The sequence below is a fragment of the Nycticebus coucang genome, chromosome 20 (genome assembly GCF_027406575.1).
Source record: "Nycticebus coucang isolate mNycCou1 chromosome 20, mNycCou1.pri, whole genome shotgun sequence".
Taxonomy (NCBI): Eukaryota; Metazoa; Chordata; class Mammalia; order Primates; family Lorisidae; genus Nycticebus; species Nycticebus coucang.
In genome coordinates this window covers 65,108,076-65,126,878 of record NC_069799.1, presented here as the reverse complement: position 1 = coordinate 65,126,878, position 18,803 = coordinate 65,108,076, and the positions used below count along the sequence as shown (strand labels likewise).

The window sequence follows — 18,803 nt, the reverse complement described above, 5'->3', positions numbered from 1 at the left end:
AGCCTGTTTGCCTCAGCCATCTCCCAGGCCAGTTATTAACTCAGCCAGGTATTCGTTCCTCTCTTCCCTGGGTACCCACTGTTAGGGCTCCAGCAGCCAGGGAGCCCCTCTAGGGAAGGGCACTGGTGTCACCAATTGTAGGAGGTGGGAAGGTTTCCTTTTTGTCCTCAATGTCCCCAAGGTCTGAGTAGTCCCAGGGACAGCCCTGGCAGGTGGTCTGCACCTGCCCTTCCCTGGACATCCATGCAGCTCCCTATCCCTTACCCCCACCCCCAACTAACCCCTCACCCTACCCATCACCCTACCCCTCGCCCCCACTGCAACACTAGCCCTCACGCTCACCCTCACCCTTACCCCTACTCCCACCCCACCTCCACCCTCACCCTACGCCTCACCCCACGCCTCACCCCCACCCCTCACCCCCACCTTAACACAAACCCTCAATCACCCTCACGCTCACCTCACTCCTAGCCCTACCCCCACCCTACCCCTCACCCCACCCTAACCCTACCCTAACCCTCACCCCTACCCCACCCCCACCTCCACCCTCACCCTCACCCTAACCCTAGCCCTTGCTGTGGGCCTGTGGCAGGGAACCTGGCTCCTTCCTTGCTAATTACCCTGGAAGATGCCCGCTCATGCTGTTAACCACTCGTCAGTGTTAGACATGTGGGGACATTTGCATCCCATTCAGGACACATTTATTTACCCAAGAGAAACTCAGCAGCTGCTTGAGGCTTTCTCTTGCTCTCTCTACTTCGAGGGGTGCAGGGGTTGTACCCCTGAACACCACCTGGCCCTCCCTGATGCCTGGACGCCTCCATTCTATGGGTGCCGTGCCCCTGAACCTTCCCTGGGTCCACAAACTACACAGCCGCGAGAAGCACAGGCGTGGGTGTGGCCCTCACTGTCCGTCTCCACTGCTCTCTTCCTTTGCAGCGAGGGTGGAGAGCGGTGCGGGTGGGAAGGAAACCAGTTCTCCCCGTCGTCTCGGATCCCGTCCCCTCTCTGGTCTTACGCCCCCATGCAGTGTCTTGGCACCAGCGGGTGGGCACCCAGGAGCTTCCTCTCCATAGACCCATGACACGGTGGTTGCGCAGAGTGCACATTTTGCTGCCTTCATTTCCAAGTCTGCCCACACATATCTCTTCGCCTACCCTCCTGTCACAGCAAGTCCAGAGCCTTCTGTGTGCAGGTCTGCCTTGAGGAGCCGTGTCACATACGTGTAAAATGATCACGGGAAGAGAACTGAGAGGTGTTGCAACCCCTCACTGTGAGGCCTGGGGACCAGGAACTCTGCCCCCCGGGGCTCACCACGGGACGCAGATCCAGCTGTCGGCTGCCAGGACCCAGACACTAGTTGCGTTTCTGGGGCAGGAAGGCTGGGCTAAGGCGTATGCAGGGGATACCTGGTGTCTTCCTCAGAGAGGCGTCCGTTGTTCATTGTATGTGAACTGCAGAGTGATGACGTCACATACCACATCGCTTCTGGAAAATTCCTCCACACACTCGTGTGAGAAGCAGAGTAAAGAAGGTCAATCACCTCTTAGCATTACTGTGGATGAAGATTTGACCTCAGAGCTCCCCACCCACCCAAAATGAGTAACAAGGATTTAATTCAATTTCACTCAGGTAAGACTTAAAAAAACATATTTTTCTGCTCTGAGATTCTTCTCAATTTCACTCAGAAGACATACCCTTGAGGGTGAGGGAAAATATGGTTTATACTCAGTTGGTCACAGAAAAGACAGAAAATGGGTCTTTAAATCTGGGCCCTGCTGAAAGCTGCCCGTTATCCTCATGGTGCTTTCCTGCCCTTTCGGGAATGAATACGGCAGAACCTTTCTGCGCATCTCCCTTGTCATGCCATGTTGTTAAACTGGAACACCTGAGTCGAGGGTAAGGCTGTTCGCCACAGCTCCCGAGGTTGGTTTATGTAGCAGGAATGGAGGGCAGGCCGGTGTGCAGAGAGGCCGGGCCGCGGTTCTCAGAGCAGGGTCCCGGCAGCATCAGTCAGCATCACCTGCGCACTTGTCAAAACGTGGCTTCTCGGGCTCCTGCCCACACCTGCTGGCCCAGGGGCCTGGGTGCCCAGCGTCCGTGTGACCACATGGCCCCATGGTGCTGATGTGCTGAACGGTTCCGTGCTGTCTGAGGACACCTGTGAGCCCCCTAGTTCTGTCAGCATTGTCTCCCTCCAGCCCCCTCTTCATTCCTTCTTCTTTCCTTCCTATATTCCACTGAATGTCTGGATTCATCTTCACTGTGTTTAAGCACTTACTGGGAATGTACGCCAATGCACATTTTGTCTCTGTCCGTAAACATCAAGTAGTGCAGGCCAAGTCCAGAACACCATTTATAGCAATCCCAAAGAAACAAACTCTTAAAGACGCCTACCACTACTGCTAGTACAGCTAACACTTTTTGATTAGGTACAATTCATTGCCTAGACCTAGTTTATCCTTCTGTTCCAGACACTGTGACTCAAGGGCTTGGCTAGCCTGTCACCCACAGATGATTCTGCCCTGGCCTCTGCTCTTCCTCACAGATTCAAAACTGAAAACTTAGTAGAAGGAGGCTGACTTGGAGCCCTGGAGTTCTTGAAGGATGTGCATTAAGGAATGTGGTTGGAGAGTAGGTGGTCAGCCAGGGGCTGGGGACCTCCACCTGGACAGGCCTACTTACACAAGAATGGAGAATGTGCATGTATGTGTCTGTGTGCTAGTGTGTGCTTGTGTGTGCATGAATGTACGTGTGTGCTTGTGTGTGCATGTGTCTATTTACATTAGTGCTAGGGCTTCACTTGACATTCCTAAATGGGAAAGTTGGGACGACGTTCACATAAGGCTACTTTTCTCTATACACTGTGGAGAGCTCCATACCATTCAAGTGTTCATGAACACACACACATGGAGATAAGACAGAGTTCTGCCTTGTTTTCCCCCTTTTCCTTCAACGACGTTGGAACTGTGGTGTGGAGCTAGCATAGAGCTAGCTCAGTGATGGGGTTGGCCTGGCCTGGCCTGTGATGTGACTTCAGATCATTCTAAAACCCAGTGATCCTAAGAGACACCTATCGGTGAGGGTTTATCTTCGATTTTGCTCGAGTTCGTGGCTTCTGTTGGTTGGCTGTTCTTGGCTTCTTACCCAAAAGTTCTTGTTTTCTTGTTTTTCTAGATTGTCCTTCTACTCTTCCTCCTGTAGAGACAGAATAATACCAAGAAAAACACGGTCCCCCCCAGATCAATGTGAGCAGAGCAGTGCACCTCAGACCCAAGAGACCCATTAATTTTTAATTCCACCCTCTTTAAGGTAAGGTTTAATACCGTTACCTTCCTGAATGCTGAAATCTGACCTCGAGGTCTCTCCAGCCTCAGCCCTGTGGTTCTCAGTCCAGGGAAGCCTCCCCTGTCCTTGCTGCCCCCAAGGCTAGGCAGTTAGGGATGTGGGGGCTGAGTAGGTCTTGAGGGAGTGGACTTCAGCATGGCTCTGCTGTGGTGTCATCACAGCTCACAGCAACCTCAAACTCCAGGGCCCAAGTGATCCTCCTGCTGTAGCCTCTCAAGTAGCTGGGACTACAGGTATCCACCACCAAGCCCAGCTAATATTCTAATTTTTTTGTAGAGATGGGGTCTCTTGCTCAGGCTGGTCTGGAACTCCTGACTTCAAGCAATCCTCCTACCTTGGCCTCCCAAAGTGCTAGGATTATAGGCATGAGACACCATGTCTCACTCGAAATCCTCACTTTAATTTTCATTCTAGGATATGGTGACTACAGGGCCCCACTATCACCCACATTGACACCTGGGAGTTGTAAAGGAAAATAAAAAAATCTCACGACACTTAAACTTCTTACTCCAAAGGTGAAGTTAAGCCTTGTTCCAAATGAACATCTGTTACTTCAAACCTGTGTCAAAGCTTTATACCTTAGCCAGACTCCCAGTCCCCACAAGGCAAAAGCCCTCAGGCATCTCCAAGTGGCTGTGCCCCTAGATCAGTCATAAGTAAATTCTCTCCTGACGGGGAACCTGTCTAGACGCACACCCTGCCATACACAGGGACGTGCTGGTTGTAACCTTAGGTGTGGAATCTGAGTCTAGGTCCTGAAACTAAGGTCTGTGGGTCCCACTGTGACATTGTCGATTACAAGCTTCTCTTCCCAGCCACAGGACAGAGAAGAGCTCGCTCGTTCCTGGTCTATTTGCCCTTCTTCCTACACAACTTCCCCTTTCAGGAAACATGTAAATGTGAAACCTCCTGAAACCCTCCCCACCCTCAAAAAAAAAAAAAAAAAACCCAGTCACAGACACAGAGGCCGCCGTGGCTCGAGCACTTCCCAGACATGACTTGCAGCTGGCTTCATAGACCTGGACTGATGGGCCGCTTGTCAGTCCCTCAGTATCAGACTCATCCCTGACTCCTCCATCTTCCTTAACCCTCACTTCTGCTCAGCCACAAATATTGCTTATTTGACTTTCCTGATGCATTTCTTGATTCTTTCTCTCCCTTTTAACTTACATCCGCATACCTACTGAGAGCTGTCATCATCTCCTCTGTGAAATTATTCCACCACGATGTGGTCAACCTGTCACCCCTGTTTGACCCACCTACACACAGCTTCTGTGTTGTAGCCTGACCATTCAAATGGCCAGTGTCACTGCCTGCCTCTTAAGGAAAGTGTTCTGTGGTTCTCTGTCACCCTCAGGATGAGCTCCTAGATCCCCAGCCTGGCCCTGGCTCCTGCGTCTTCCACGACCACGGCCCCGTGGCACGGCATCGGCACACCCAGTTCTCCCACGTACCAGTGCCAGGTTAGGACCCTTCCCTTTCTTCACACTCCCTCGCCTAGATACCACTCTCTGCTTTTCTTGGTCTGGCTTTGTGCATGTCAGGCACCATCGTTTCTAAAGCTTTCTTTGAACCCCGAGTAGGGTCCTCTCTCTTCACTCTGTGCAGGCCTCAATGTTAGGCTTTAACAAATTTCATTTGAAGTTAGTGTTTTTGTTCCTCTTCTCCACTACTAGTCTGCAGGCTTCATGATATATTCATCTTTGGGCACCTGGCCCTTAGAACATGTTCTATACTTTTTTTAAAAAAGTACATGAACGATAATAACTATGGAATAGGGATCATAACAATAAGTAATGGGCTAAGAGGTTTGCATGAACTGAAACTCCTCATTCCTACAGAACTTTGCGAGACAATGGAAACCTTTCGTAACTCTGGTGTCCAATAAGGCGGCCATATGTGGCTATGAAACCAAGGAACTGAATTTTTTATTTAATTATTTAACTTTATATTTAAATAGCCACAGGTGGCTAGTGGCCACTGCAATGGATGGTATCGTTTGAGACCCTTTCTACTCTTTACTTAGCTCCATGGGAATATCTGGTTTCTTCCTATTTTGCCCAGAGATGCCCTGGACGAGGCTGAGCACAGGTGTGCTGGGAAGGTTTAACAAGCAGCTCTTGGAAGGTACCTATTTCCCTGGTGTAAATACTCCCACTGTGCCCAGTTTCCAGTTGCCCGTGTGACATGACTGCACACGAAGTTGACAGTGTGGTAGCCACCACCGTGTAGTATTTCTACCACACAGCCACAGCTAGTATAAGAAACACTGGGGGTAAAGACAGTAGTAAAATGCAACAAAATAATTAGGGCATGATTAGTTCTAAGCATGTATTGCTTTTTAAAATACAACTATTTTTTTAATGTAATTGAATATAATTTGAATATAATTGAATATCACTTATTGAATTATTAATTTAAAAATGTTTTTTGTAGAGACAGAGTCTCACTTTATTGCCCTTAGTAGAGGCTGTGGCATCACAGCTCACAGCAACCTCCAGCTCTTGGGCCTAGGCTATTCTCTTGCCTCAGCCTCCCGTGTAGCTGAGACTACAGGCACCTGCCACAACGCCCGGCTATTTTTTGTTGCAGTTTGGCCAGGGCCGGGTTTGAATCCACCACCCTCAGTATATGGGGCCAGCGCCCTACTCACTGACCCATAAGCGCCACCCTGAATTATTAATTTTTAACGATGGCTATGCTTAATCAGTGTACCAAATTCCTGAAGATTTAACTATTGTTGTCATGAGCCAGTGAGAGTCTGCTGTGGCAAACCACTGGCTCCTAGTAATTGCTCAGAAAACAAAACAGAACAAACAACACACACACACAAACCCAAGCAAAACTCTGGCTAGGATATACCCCGTTTCCCCGAAAATAAGACATCCTCCAAAAATAAGACCTACTTACAGGAAAGATAAGATGTCCCCTGACAATAAGACCTAGCGCATTTTTGGGAGCACACCTTAAAATAAGTCTTATTTTTGGGGAAACAGGGTAGTTATGGTTTAGTAATTCAAATGCAGGATTTTTGTTGCCACAAGAGGGCACCACTTGATGATATTAGATTCTAAGAGGAAGGATTTTTGACAAACTCTGACTAGGGGATCATTTCAAGATTTATGTTGGAGTCTTCTGGAAGATTGTAACTCTGGGAGACCTTGTGGGAACGTGTATAGTTTCTTGCATTTCTCTGTTTCCCGACATAAACACTGAGCCGTTACCACTCTCAAATAGCCTTGTCATGGCTGTCTGAGGCTGTTGGGCTGCAAGCTACCAAATGAAACACTCCTGCGAGATATTAAGCCTTGTCAGATGGTCACCCCCGAGGAAGGACGGAGCCTCAATAATACGGGAGCATTCTGCACACGTCAGCTCGTGTACAGCTAAAATGACACTGGGATAAATGGGCAGGGGGCCAGCGACATGACCAGTTCCCCTGGTGGCCTTATCATTTGCACTGGGATAACTTGTATCCTTTAATGCACGTGAAGAAAATTCGGAGTATACTGTGGGCCACCAGGTCATTATAACAAGGGAAGGAATGTGATCTGTCTTCTCTAGCTGGGCTCACTGGAGGGCGTAAGAGCTTTGGTTTGGTGGGGGCAGGTCTGCGTCTTCTCAGGGGAGTCGCCCTCAGGGTTGGCAGGACCTCACTCTGGCCGGGGTGGGGAATGCCCTGAAGATCATCAAGAGAGAGAAGTAGTGGGTCTCTGCCACAGGGGTCCTCAAACTTTTTAAATAGGGGGCCAGTTCACTGTCCCTCAGACTGTTGGAGGGCCGGACTATAGTTAAAAAAAAAAAAACTAGGAACAAATTCCTATGCACACTGCACATATCTTATTTTGAAGTAAAAAAACAAAACGGTAACAAATACAATCACACCACCTCATGTGGCCCACGGGCCGTAGTTTGAGGACCCTTGAAAGGGAGGGAGAAATCGGCTTTTCCCAGGAAAACTCGCCTTCCTGTGAAAAGGTTTCACTCTCATGAGTCTTAGTCCTGTCAGCCCAGTGGGGTGGTTCTCAGAGTCTGGTCCCCAGAAAAGCAGCATCTGCGTGGCTGGGGAAACTGCAGACTCTTAGATCCCAACCAGAAACCCTGGGGGTGGGTCAGCACCCTGTGCTTGAGCGAGCACCCCAGGTGATCCTATCTGTAGGTGTTTTGCAGTTGGCATAAAACTGTCCCTACTTGCGGGGCACATAGTGATGTTTGATGCACACGGAGTGCAGTGAGCTGATCAGGGAAGTGGGCGTAGCCCCACCCCATCCCTCTGTGTCCCTCCAGTTCAGTCTAATGCATGTTCGAATCTGAACTAAAGGGCTATCAGAGCCAGGTGCAGAGGTACTGAATGCATCCAAAGGCCGTTTCCAAAGCGCTAACGCCGTGGGCATAGAAGGCTACAGGATTCCATTGATATGAAGTGTCGGAGTAGCAAATCCACAGAGATGGGAAATCAAGTAGTGGTTGCCAGGGGCTGGGGGAGCTGGGGAACTGAGACCATTGGGTTTCCTTCTGGGGCAGTGGATGTGTTCTGGAATTAGATGGTGGTGATGGCATGACATTGTGAGCCTACAAAATGCCACTTGCTATACTTTGAATGTGTCCTCCAAAGACTGTGTGTTGGAATCTTGTCCCCCATGTTGGAATATCGGCCCCGATGTAACCACGCTGAGAGGTGGAAACTTCAGGGTGGGTCCTGAGGGCTCTGCCTTGGAGACTGGGCTGCGTTGCTCATGGGGGAGCAGGTCCCTTACGTGTGAGAGTTCGGCCTTCTTGCTCCCCCCTCTCCTGCCCTCCCGCCTTCTGCCAGGGGATGACGTAACATAAAGACCCTGGCCAGGTGTGGGTCCCTTGGTCTCCGACTTCCTGGCCTCCAGAACTGTAAGAAATAGGTCTTTGCACTTTGTAAATTACCCAGTCTCAGGTGTTCCGTTACAGCAGCGCAAAACAGACTAAGACCCCCCTGAGCTGTGCACCTGACGATGGTGAACATTACCTCAATTAAGAATAAAAAAGAGCTGGGGTCTGGGGTCTGGGGTCCGCCGTGAGACGGTCTGGTTGGAACCCAAGTTTTGGTAGTTTAAGCCTCTCTCCTGGCTATTCTAGTGAGCACCTGGGGTTGAGAACCTGACTTAGTGCAAATTAGACCACACCGGGGTGATGCTGCTGGCTGAGGGGATGCTGGTGTGAGTGTGTGCAGAGGTGGGAGAGGACTGAGGACAGGAAGCGCTCACTGTGGATGCTGCTCTATTCCCCTCCAGGCAGGGGCTGGACAGGGAGAGCTCGGAGCTCTAGATTCAGGCTGCAGGGCTGGCCTCTGCCCTGTAATCTTGTTCAACTATTGAATCTCTCTGGACTGTACCTATTCCAAAGGTTTCTGGGAAGATCCTCTATGATAATGTGCTTGAGATAAGCACTGGGCCTGGCACCCAGTGGGCACTTAGCGAATGTTGTTTTCCTTTGCTCTCCCGTTTATCTGGGGCTGTAATTCTTTCAGAAAGACCCTTTGGGGAGACGTGATTGGCTGTTCCCTGTGCATTCTCTACACTGTGAGTGGTCAGTGGAGGGATGGGGCTGGACTGGGCAAAGGGTTGGGTCCTTTCTCCTCTCCCCTCCCCTCCCTTCCCCTCCCCTCCTCTCCTCTCCTCTCCTCTCCTCAGATAGGTTCTCTCTGTTGCCCAGGCTGGAGTACAGTGGCCTGATTATAGCTTGATGCAGCCTCAACCTCCTGGGCTTGAATGATCCTCCTGCCTCAGCCTCCTGAGTAGCTGGGACTACAGATTCAGGCAACCAAGCCTAGCTAAATAAAAATAATTTTTTTCTAGAGGTGGGGGGGGTCTCACTATGTGTCCCAGGCTGGTATCAGACTTCTGGCCTCAACCCATCCTCCTGTCTTGGCCTTCTAAAGCCCTGGGATAACAGATTTGAGCCACCACGCCAGCCCCGTACTGCTCTTTAATGACAAGCTTCCTTGGTAAGGTTGGACTCACCGTCTCCGCTGCCAGGTGAACCCACTCAGTAAGAGGATGGTGAACAGAAGGAAGACACAGCCAGCCACTGTCAAAAGAGAGATCATTCAGCAAAGGGGCCCTGTGTGTGGCATTGGGGCAGCAGGAGCTGGGCCCCAGGACAGGTGGAGACCGTCCCCAAGGCTGACAGGCAGTGTCTGCTCCCCTCCTCAGAACAGAGACCTCCGCAGGGGCCTTCCAGGAGGGGAGAGGAGCTTTAGAAAGGTTCAGAGGCCAGTCCTCATTTAAGGAGGGTGTGAGCAAGGCCTGCGCCCAGTGAAGGAAGTATGGAAATAAGGAGACAGTGATAAACACATGGGTGCCTCTTGCACATGTCCGTGGTTTCCCGTCGCTGTCACGCTGAGGCTCTGGGGGCAGCTGCCTCTCAGTGTTCAGGCAGACCCAGCCTCAAAGCCTGTTCCTCCCAATGAGGAAGCAAGTACAGGGTTTCTGGAAGCCTGTCCCCTGTCTCTTGTCCCTGTCCACTTGGCTGCCGGCCTTCTATTCCTAAGAGAGGCCATGGGGGATTGTTGTGCTTCTGAGCCGGCAGAACTGGCCCAAGCCTCACTGTGGGGTGCTGGGCCTGACTCCTGGGGCACAAGCTTCTGGCTACTCATTCAGTCTTGTCAATACTGTGCAGAGTGGGAAGGGGTCGTTTCAACCACCCGACTGGCCAACCTGCCCGTATCTCAGCCTGGGTGCCTTCTGTCTACAACCATCGCCACCCACCTGCCACCTGGTACTCTGTGGTAAATGGGAACGTCTCCTTGGTTGTGGCTGCTTCTGTATATTCCTGATAATCTGTGAAAAGAGAGTGGGAGGGAGGTGCTCGGGTTACGGTCAAGTGAGGGCCCCTGGAGGCAGGAGGGAACAGGGCTTCAGCGTGGATTGGAAGCTGAGGGTCTGGGAAGAGGGAAGCAGGGAGACCCGTGCCTGGAGACCCGGGTCCTGTGTTTCCTCTTCCTGGTGCTTAATTTGGGGGAGCCCACCCTATCCCTGCTCTGGAGGAGGGGGCTGCCCGGCAGGCTTCTCCTGTCCACGCTGCAGCCACCTCTGCCCATCTGCCCAGGGCTGCCTCTGGTAATCACCCTTCAGGTCGGACTGCGGTGGCTGAGCTCCCGTACCTGTTGTCGTGAGGGGGCAGGAAGTCTCCCTCTCAGGAAGGTCTTCACGGCTTGTCTGAAATGCCTCTTCACCTGCAGGAGGGAGACAGCAATGTGAAGAGCTAAGCCAAGGACTTGGAGGCTCACCCCTACTCACCTACCCCTTGGGGGGCTCACGGGGCTGGGAGCATCTCTGGGGACACCAGGTCACGTGGTTCCACCTCAGGGCCACTGGGAAGCACTGAAGGAACCTCGGCAGGATGGGTGCGAGGGAATCCTAGCCCAGATCCTGGCTGTCCTTGCAGCACTAAGCACTGCTTGCTCCCCGGGTTTCCCCCTGCCCTGGTCTCCACCTGTGACTTGGAGATGGGCCGTAACTGTGCACGTTCTGCCAAACCCCTGGATGAAGGAGGAACGCCCACAGGGATGGCTTTCCCCCCCACCGCCCAGGTGGTCAGTCCCCTGCCCTGCCTGGCCTCTGACGTGCAAAAGGCAGGTGCAACCTGGCCTGCGGGAAGCCAGTCGAGGGAGAGCAGCGCTAACTCCAGAGGGCCCAGGAGGAACACAGGGGCGTGAGGAATGAGGGTGAGCAAGGAACCAGGAACATTCACAGGTTGACCTAAGGAACTCTGGATTGTAGAAGTACCAGTGTGATTTCAGAACCAAGATATGCACTTGAGAAGCTTCTTCTCTGCACATTTGCACTCTGAGCAAAGCTCAGATGGGGAATTACAAGGACGAGACACAGGGCATTGCACAATCGTGGATTTACACGGTCACCAGTAAAAGGTGAAATGTGTGGGTGGGTGGCCGGACTTTCCCTTTGAACTAGCAGAAACCTGGGTGTCTTAGGGAAAGGGTGGAATCCGGGCAGACGAGAGGCAGCATGCGGGGTGCTGTGGAACCCTCGCCAGAGCCTGCCTCCTCTTCCATCTCTAGCCGGCTCCCCCGACTCAGGGTACACGAGGGGCCCAGGGTCCATCTGGTCTATTGTTTTTATTTTATTTTATTTTTTGAGACAGAGCCTCAAGCTGTCGCCCTGGGTAGAGTGCCATGGCATCACAGCTCACAGCAACCTCCAACTCCTGAGCTCAAGTGATTCTCCTGCCTCTGCCTCCCAAGTAGTTGGGACTGTAGGCACCTGCCACAATGCCTGGCTATTTTTTGGTTGCAGCCGTCACTGTTGTTTGGCGGGCCTGGGCTGGTTTCGAACCCCCAGCTCAGGTGTATGTGGCTGGTGCCTTAGCCGCTTGAGCCACAAGCGCCGAGCCAGGTCTTGTTTTTTGAAAGAGAAAGAATGGATGTCCGGGGAGATGGAGGGGTTTCTCCAAAGCCACACAGCAGGTGAGGTCAGGAGTTCTACCTGTCTGCCTGGCTGAGAAAGGCAGCCTTGTGGACCCCGGCAGGGAGCTGCCCTACCTGGAAATGGGCTGGGCTCCGTTTCATCCACGCATGTGAGCCGAGGCCGTGTCCACCTGGTTTTCCCACAGGCTACCTCACAGACACTCTGGGCAGGACCTCTCTGCAGAGCCCTGTACCCCTGGACGCACTGGTAGTGAACCATCTGTCCCACTACGAAATGATAGATCCTCTTTGTAGCTTCGTGCTCCCAGCGCGGAGGCTCCCTGCAGTGACCTGGCAGAGGGAAAGAAGGTTCTGGAGGCACCTGGGGAAAGCAGGTGAGGCCAGGCTGCCCCTCGCTGGACACTGGACCTGGTTCTTATTCTCTTGTTCTTTCATTCTTTCGTTGTGCCAACACATGGCCAGCAACTACTACAGGCCACACAGGAAGACCTAGAGACCCCATCACCCCTGCAAGGCCGGGGACAGTCGACTAGGGAGGAGGACACGTGTTGCTGTGCAACCGACGCCTGGGGGGGCTCTGGGTAAGTCATGCTGATGGTGTTGCCCTGGGTGGACGCACCTGCACCAGCTCTTGAGTGACACTGAGGGTTTGATAAGTGGATGGCAGTGTGGAGGGCAGTCTCAACTGAGCCCTTAGGGCAGGCTCAAGCCAATCTGGCCAAGAAAGTACGAAGAGAGAGGTAAGGAGACGCATTCTCAGGTGGCAGCTGGTGGCCGACTCGGGCCCATGGTGGGAGGCTAGGTCGGGGGCAAAGCCAAAGAGTGGGAGGGAAGGACTGGGGGATTCTCAGAGAAACAGCAGGCCTCTGATCAAGCTGTGCCTGATGCTTGGTCCCACGAGCCCTGCCAAGACTTCCAAAAACTTGCCAAGCTCAATAACTTTCCACTTATCCAACTGCAGCCCACATGTGATGGAGTTTTGGCCTCAGAGATCATGTCCTGCTGTGACTCAACCTCAGAGTCCGCCACCAGGTCTGGATGTAAGGAACTAGCTGTCTGTGCCCTCTGACCCCAGACCATGAAGCTGCACATGAGCTCTGACCTTGAGGTCCTCTGCCCTGAGCTCTGCTAGTGCCCTGACAAGCCTCTGTCCCACAGGGCTCTGAGCATCCCCCGAGCTGGCTTCACCATGTCACACCCTGCACATCGTGACTGAGCTTGAGTTTTCGGTTCAGAATGAAATGCTGTTTGATGGCTACTGTGATCCATCACAGTCTGAACCCGTCAGAATGGGGTTTGCTGCTTTCAAATGAAAACATCCTAACACAGTCAGTCTGTGCAGCACCCTCAGCTGGAACCAGCGGGCTGGAGCGAGGGGGCACACACTGACCTCTTCGAAACCCTCCAGCGGTTGTGGAGGGCAGTACAGAGAGAGTGGAGCAGAAGGATCATGGGCTTGGAAACTCCATGCCAGGACACAGGCAAGGGCCAGAGCCCTAGGAACATTGTGTTGCAGCAATGGTGCCAGAGTGGGTTTTAAAAAAATAATGATGGGAGCTATAAATAAATACAAGCTAATTTTAAATAAACTGTCAACAGAAAGCTCCATCATCGGGTGCGGGAGCCCTGAGGCCTGACCGTGTCCCACTGTGATTGCTCAGAGTTGTTTCTTCAGTGACTTGAAGTGACTCTGCCCACATCCTGACTTGTTGCTTCCATCTGATCAAGTTCTTTGTAAGGTTGTAAAGTTACCAGAGGACTCTGGGGGTCTCATAAATTCAGCAGGTCCCCAGAAAGCTCCGTGTTTCCCAGAGGGACCAGTTTCTTCTTGTCCTTGTGACCTGGTGTGACTTGGGAATGCCGTGGGCAGGTCAGAGGCAGCCAGGGCCAGCTCAGCTGCAGCCCATCAGCTGGGGCGTGCTTAGAGACTCTCACACTTTATAATGTGAGCCTGCTCTGTAGGAAACACCTTGCCTGGACAGTTTTGCTTGTGGTTCAATGTCTCATGCTCAAGGGAAAGGTTCTTGTGAGGGCGGGGGCTGTTATCACGCCCCTGACTGTGTTTCCCGTCAGCTAGGCACAGCACGTGCTACGGTTAGTCCTGACACATGCTGTAGAACCGAACTGAGCTGGCTTTGGGGGGGGGGGGGTGCAGGGCAGCTCCTGAGCCAGTAGGGAAGCCAGCAGACACCTGCTGGTTTGTGCCCACATGATGCTCTGGGCAGTGGGGAGCAGAACGTGTGAGCTTGCAGGTGCTGGGACAGACCCCTCCTCAGGGGAACCTCAGCTGTATGCAAAGGCAAGTCAGCTCAGGGAGCCGCCTGTGGGCAGCTGTGCAGGTGCATCGCCTACCTGGAAGGCTGGCGTGGTCCACGGGCTGCGTGGGGCTCAGCATCCCCGAGACTGGGCTCTCTCTCTGCGCTCCAGGCTGCGGTGCGACTCCTTTTGTTCTGTTCTGAGGGGCTAGAAAACAGGAGAGAAATGCAGCAAATAACTTCACAGATGCTTAAAGCAGAAAATATTGCCCGATCCTAAATGAAACCTAAACAACAACAACAACAGAAAGAAAAAAAAAAAGAAAGGAAGGAAGGAAACACTGCTTGTGTCTCCATCCACCAAAAATGGCATCTCCCTAGTGCCCATGACATCCTGGTGGTATCTGGGTGACGGCCTCTCGGTTGTCACGTGTGTAACGACAACGCCTACCATGTGTTTCTGAAAGATCTTCAGTGGAAAACCTTTTTGCATATGCACATCTCGCCAGCGGGAGGTCTTTTCTTGCCATTCCCTCTGTGGACGATGTGCGTGGGAACATGTGTCCAGAACTAGAAGGGCTCTGAGTCCACAGCTCACTGGATCCCCTAAAGCTGCTCAGGATGGATGAAGCTGGGGAATGCGATCTCCAGGCAGCACAAAGGAACTTCTAGGACAGCCCTCTCTGTGGTGAGGGGCGAAGGGGCTGAGTGTGAGTGCCCCAGTGAGGAGGGGAGAGGATTCCAGCTCAGAACGAGGAAGGAAGCCGCGAGGTGCCCCGGCAGAGCAGCCAGCTTCCAACTCAGTGGTCCACCTGCGAGCTGAGGTTTGCTGACCAACACCTCCTCCATAACTCAGAAACAAAGAGGCCAGTGAACCCACCACAATCCACCATTCTAACATCGCAGAGTGAATAAGAGACCCAGGGGGAACCTGGGGCTGTGCGAGAGAGCTTTCAGGGTTAAAAATGGAAAATTCAGTAGCAAAAGCACAGTCTCAGATGAATTAATTCAGCCTAATGGAGAGGCAGAGACCCCCCATTAGGATTGGTATGATTTTTAATATTCTACAGCATGTCCATACTTTTTGTTGTTATTTTTTCAAAATTTTCATAAACTGCACATAACAAAAAATTTTTAAGTGTACAATTCAGTACATTCACAAAGTCATGAGCTAGAATTATAATTATTATTATTACTATTATTTGAGACAGAGTCTTACTCTGTCATGCTGTGTAGAGTGCCATGATGTCATAGCTCACAGTAACATCAGTCTTTTGGGCTCAAAGCAATTCTCTTGCCTCAGCCTCCCAAGTGGCTGGGATTATAGGCACCCGCCACAACACCTGGCTATTCTTTTTTTTTGAGAGTCTCAAGTCGTTGCCTCTGGGTAGAGTGCCATGACATCATAGCTTACAGCAACCTTCAACTCTTGGGCTTAAGTGATCCTCTTGTCTCGTTGTTTTTTTTTTTTTTTTTCTATTTTAGTAGAGACAGGCTCTTGCTTTTGCTCAGGTTGGTCTTGAACTTGTGAGCTCAAGCAATCCACCTGCCTCGGCCTCCCTGAGTGCTAGGATTACAGGTGTGAGCCACTGCACCTGGCCTTTGGCTAATTTTTAAAGCTGGGGTCTTAAGCTTGCTCAGGCTGGTCTTGAATTCCTGAGTCCAAGCAATCTACCCGCCTCAGCCTCCCATAGTGCTGGGATTGCAGGTATGAGCCACCGTGCCCAGACTTTAGAATTATTTCTTAATTCTTCAGTAGTTATTGGTGTTAATGTCTGCCTCAAATATAAGTACCTCATAGGCTATGTCTATAGGATTCCCATTGCCTAGAATGGTTTTTGAACTAGTAGATACTTGTATTTGTTTAGGGAATGAATATTCTGGGAACCACTAAAATTAGTCCTCCTGTAGATCGGGCCCGTTCTTTGCTGTGGGTTCCCTTTCTCTTGGTCGTCATGAAAGAAGCCACTTACCAGAGCTCACGCACTGGCACTTGCTGTCCCAGAAAGAGTGGCTGGAGTTTCCTGCACAGCGCATGTAGGGGGATCCACTTTTTATTCTGCGGTAACCTCTCTTGCATTCACAGTTCAATGTGGTTCTCTTCTTGTAGGCCAAGGCTTTGAAGGTGGCGTGTGTGATCTCCGGGGGGTCATTTTCACAAAGCTCTGCTGAGACAAAGAAGCATATTAGGAGTCCAGGAGGCCCCAGGCAAACGCTCACATATTTAATCATGCAATGACTTCCTTATGTATTTCTTCACTTTAGTTAAAGGATTTACGTATACCGAGCTTTCTCCCAGGAAGCAGTGAACGCTGCTACCATGGTTCTTTACAAACCCGTGCAGCAGAGCTGGCTTGAAAGTTAACAACAACCAATTTCAACTAAATGCAATATTTTTCAAACTAAATGAGTAGAAACGAATGAAGTTTCATTCTTGATGTGCCCAAGTCAAGCAAATATAGAAAGAGGAAGGAGGGCCAAGGAATTGTGAGGAAAGGAAGGGAGGAAATATATATAAATGTAATTGAGGGGCAAAATGCGTCTGTGCAAAGCACATTTCAGGAAATAAGACTGTTAGATCTTCTATAATTGATTTGGCACCACGTTTTGAGAAGTATTTATAAAGTGGGGCTCGACGACTGTCTAGTAGGAAGTGTGCTTCCTGCCCACCTTCTCACCTCTGAGTCTGCCGTATACTCTTACCATGAAGACCTTATTCACTCTTAGCCTGAAAAACAGACATGTGTATTCCACTAAGGACACCAGAAGCAGTGGCCAAACATCTGTCTTTTAAGGGGAAAAATGGAGCTGGTTTAATCTGGAAAATAATTCCATGCCATAATTTGCAACAAGTTCTCCTGCTTCAAAAGGTTAGATTTGGGGGGAAAATCTCGCAGGCTGGATAAAGGAGGTGGATGAGGGAATAACGGAGATGGGAAGAGGGGAGAAGGCGGGAGCCCGTGTTGCAGCGAGCCACTCCACCCCCGACCCAGGTGGGACACTGTCAGGGCGGGTGCCATACTCATTGCTGTGGGTCGGCCTTTGGCGTATTCATCGCCGAGGTTGAGGGAAGATTCTCTGTGCCCTCAGACTCTGCCCAGCATCTTGTCATCCTGCGTGGCATCCTGAAGACCTCCCCAGCTGGCTCAGTTCTCTCCTGAGAACTGAAGGTGGAGAGAGCTTGGGCAGCTCATCTCTCACCAAGAATGGACCAAACCAAAGCAATCTGAATGGGCTCCATGGGCTGGCATTCCAAGTACAGTGGGCAGATGGCACAAGTGCTCGGTGAATCCTGCTAGTCAGGTAACTAGGCAGAGGCAGCGCGGGGGAAAGCTGGGTTTCTAAATTCCAGCCCCACCAGCTTACTGGCTGTGTACCTTTCTGGTTTTCAATTCCTAAGGCCCAGTTTCCTCTTCCGTAAAATAATTATTATTTTACTAATGTAACAACTGCATGAAATAACACACTCAGGCAACTTGCAGAGGGTCCAGCAAGTGACAGCCCTGGGACAGATGCTAGCTCCACTTCCCTCCTTCTCCTGTCTGGGAAAAGAGAACGGTAACTCAGGTGGAGACTGGGCTGAAGTTCAGCTGAACTTTACCTCCTGCAAAGAGGTCATCTCTCTCTACTTCCTGTATCATCAATACTGTTTAGTGACACTTATCATATAGTGACATTAACCGACGTTTTAGTACCAGGAGGTATATCCGTTGCTAAAACAAGATATGGACCAACAAGATATGGACCACAGCCAGAGGGGCTGTGAGGACTTCTGCTTTAAGCCAGGATGGAGCAACTGGGATGGAAACTTCCTTTCTGCTGAAAACAGCTGAAAATCCAGACCAAATGTGTGCAGCAAGTGTTTTCCTGTATTGAGCAATGGGTGGTTCAGGGCTACAGGACTTAGGAGGATGGAAGTACATGAAATGAGCCAGCATTTGCCCTGGCATCCCTCAAGGCACTTTCCCTCCAGGCAGCCCCAAGCAGAGTGGTGGTCTCACGGACCCGGTGTGGCTGAGATTTGTAGGGCAGGGCTCTGGAGAGGAGGGTATTGCGCACACAGGGCTCTAGAAGCATAAGTGGGGGTCCCCCTCAGGCTCCTGGCCCAGAGCTGGGCTGAACCTGAGCAGGGCAAGACTCAGTGAGCTCTCTAGCGCTGACTGTCCATTGTGGAAGCGGAGAGAAGACAGTTATACCAAATTGCATTTACAAAAACAAGCATCTGATGTGTGGTTTCCAGTGTGTAGTTTTCCAATTCTGCTCTAGAGGAAGGGACATTCCCAGGATTAGTTTCAAAACTAAAATAGACTCTCCCTTACAAAGACTAGAATAAGGCCAAGAGACAAGAGGACGCACCAGACCTTTCACTGCCTGTCACAGCACAATTCATCCCCTTATAAAGGATGACAATATAATCTAGGCCCCTATAATGTACGATCTGTAATATCTGGCAAGTTAAAAAAATTCTAGACGTGGAAAGAAACAGGCAAATATGACCCACTTTGAAAAGCAGTTAATAGAAACAGACCCGAAAATGACCCAGAATTTGAAATTAGCAGAGAAGGCATTTTAAATAGTTGTAAGTGTGCTCAATGATTTAAAAGCAATGGTCAGTAAACTGTGGCCTGCAGATTGGCTGCCATTTATTTTTATAAGTAAAATTTTATTGGATCCAAACCAGACTGATTCATTTACATTTTGTCTACAGCTGCTTTTCTGCTGTGATAGCGGAGTTGCGTTGTTACAAGGACTATATGACCAGCTAGCCTAATATTTAATAT

The 18,803-nt window shown here is 50.9% G+C and overlaps 1 protein-coding gene across 1 annotated transcript in view; it reads right to left on the bottom strand.

The window, feature by feature from the left end:
* IL2RA (interleukin 2 receptor subunit alpha) overlaps positions 1-18,803 on the bottom strand; it is a 45,483-nt gene that overhangs the window by 3,090 nt on the left and 23,590 nt on the right. Inside the window, exons 2-8 of the mRNA XM_053573275.1 lie at positions 15,996-16,190; positions 14,120-14,230; positions 11,882-12,097; positions 10,484-10,555; positions 10,089-10,160; positions 9,342-9,408; positions 3,148-3,198 (exon numbers count right to left, since the gene is read on the bottom strand). Coding sequence (XP_053429250.1) covers positions 3,174-3,198; positions 9,342-9,408; positions 10,089-10,160; positions 10,484-10,555; positions 11,882-12,097; positions 14,120-14,230; positions 15,996-16,190 — 758 coding nt within the window. The 3' untranslated portion in view covers positions 3,148-3,173. The remainder of the gene's footprint in view (positions 1-3,147; positions 3,199-9,341; positions 9,409-10,088; positions 10,161-10,483; positions 10,556-11,881; positions 12,098-14,119; positions 14,231-15,995; positions 16,191-18,803) is intronic.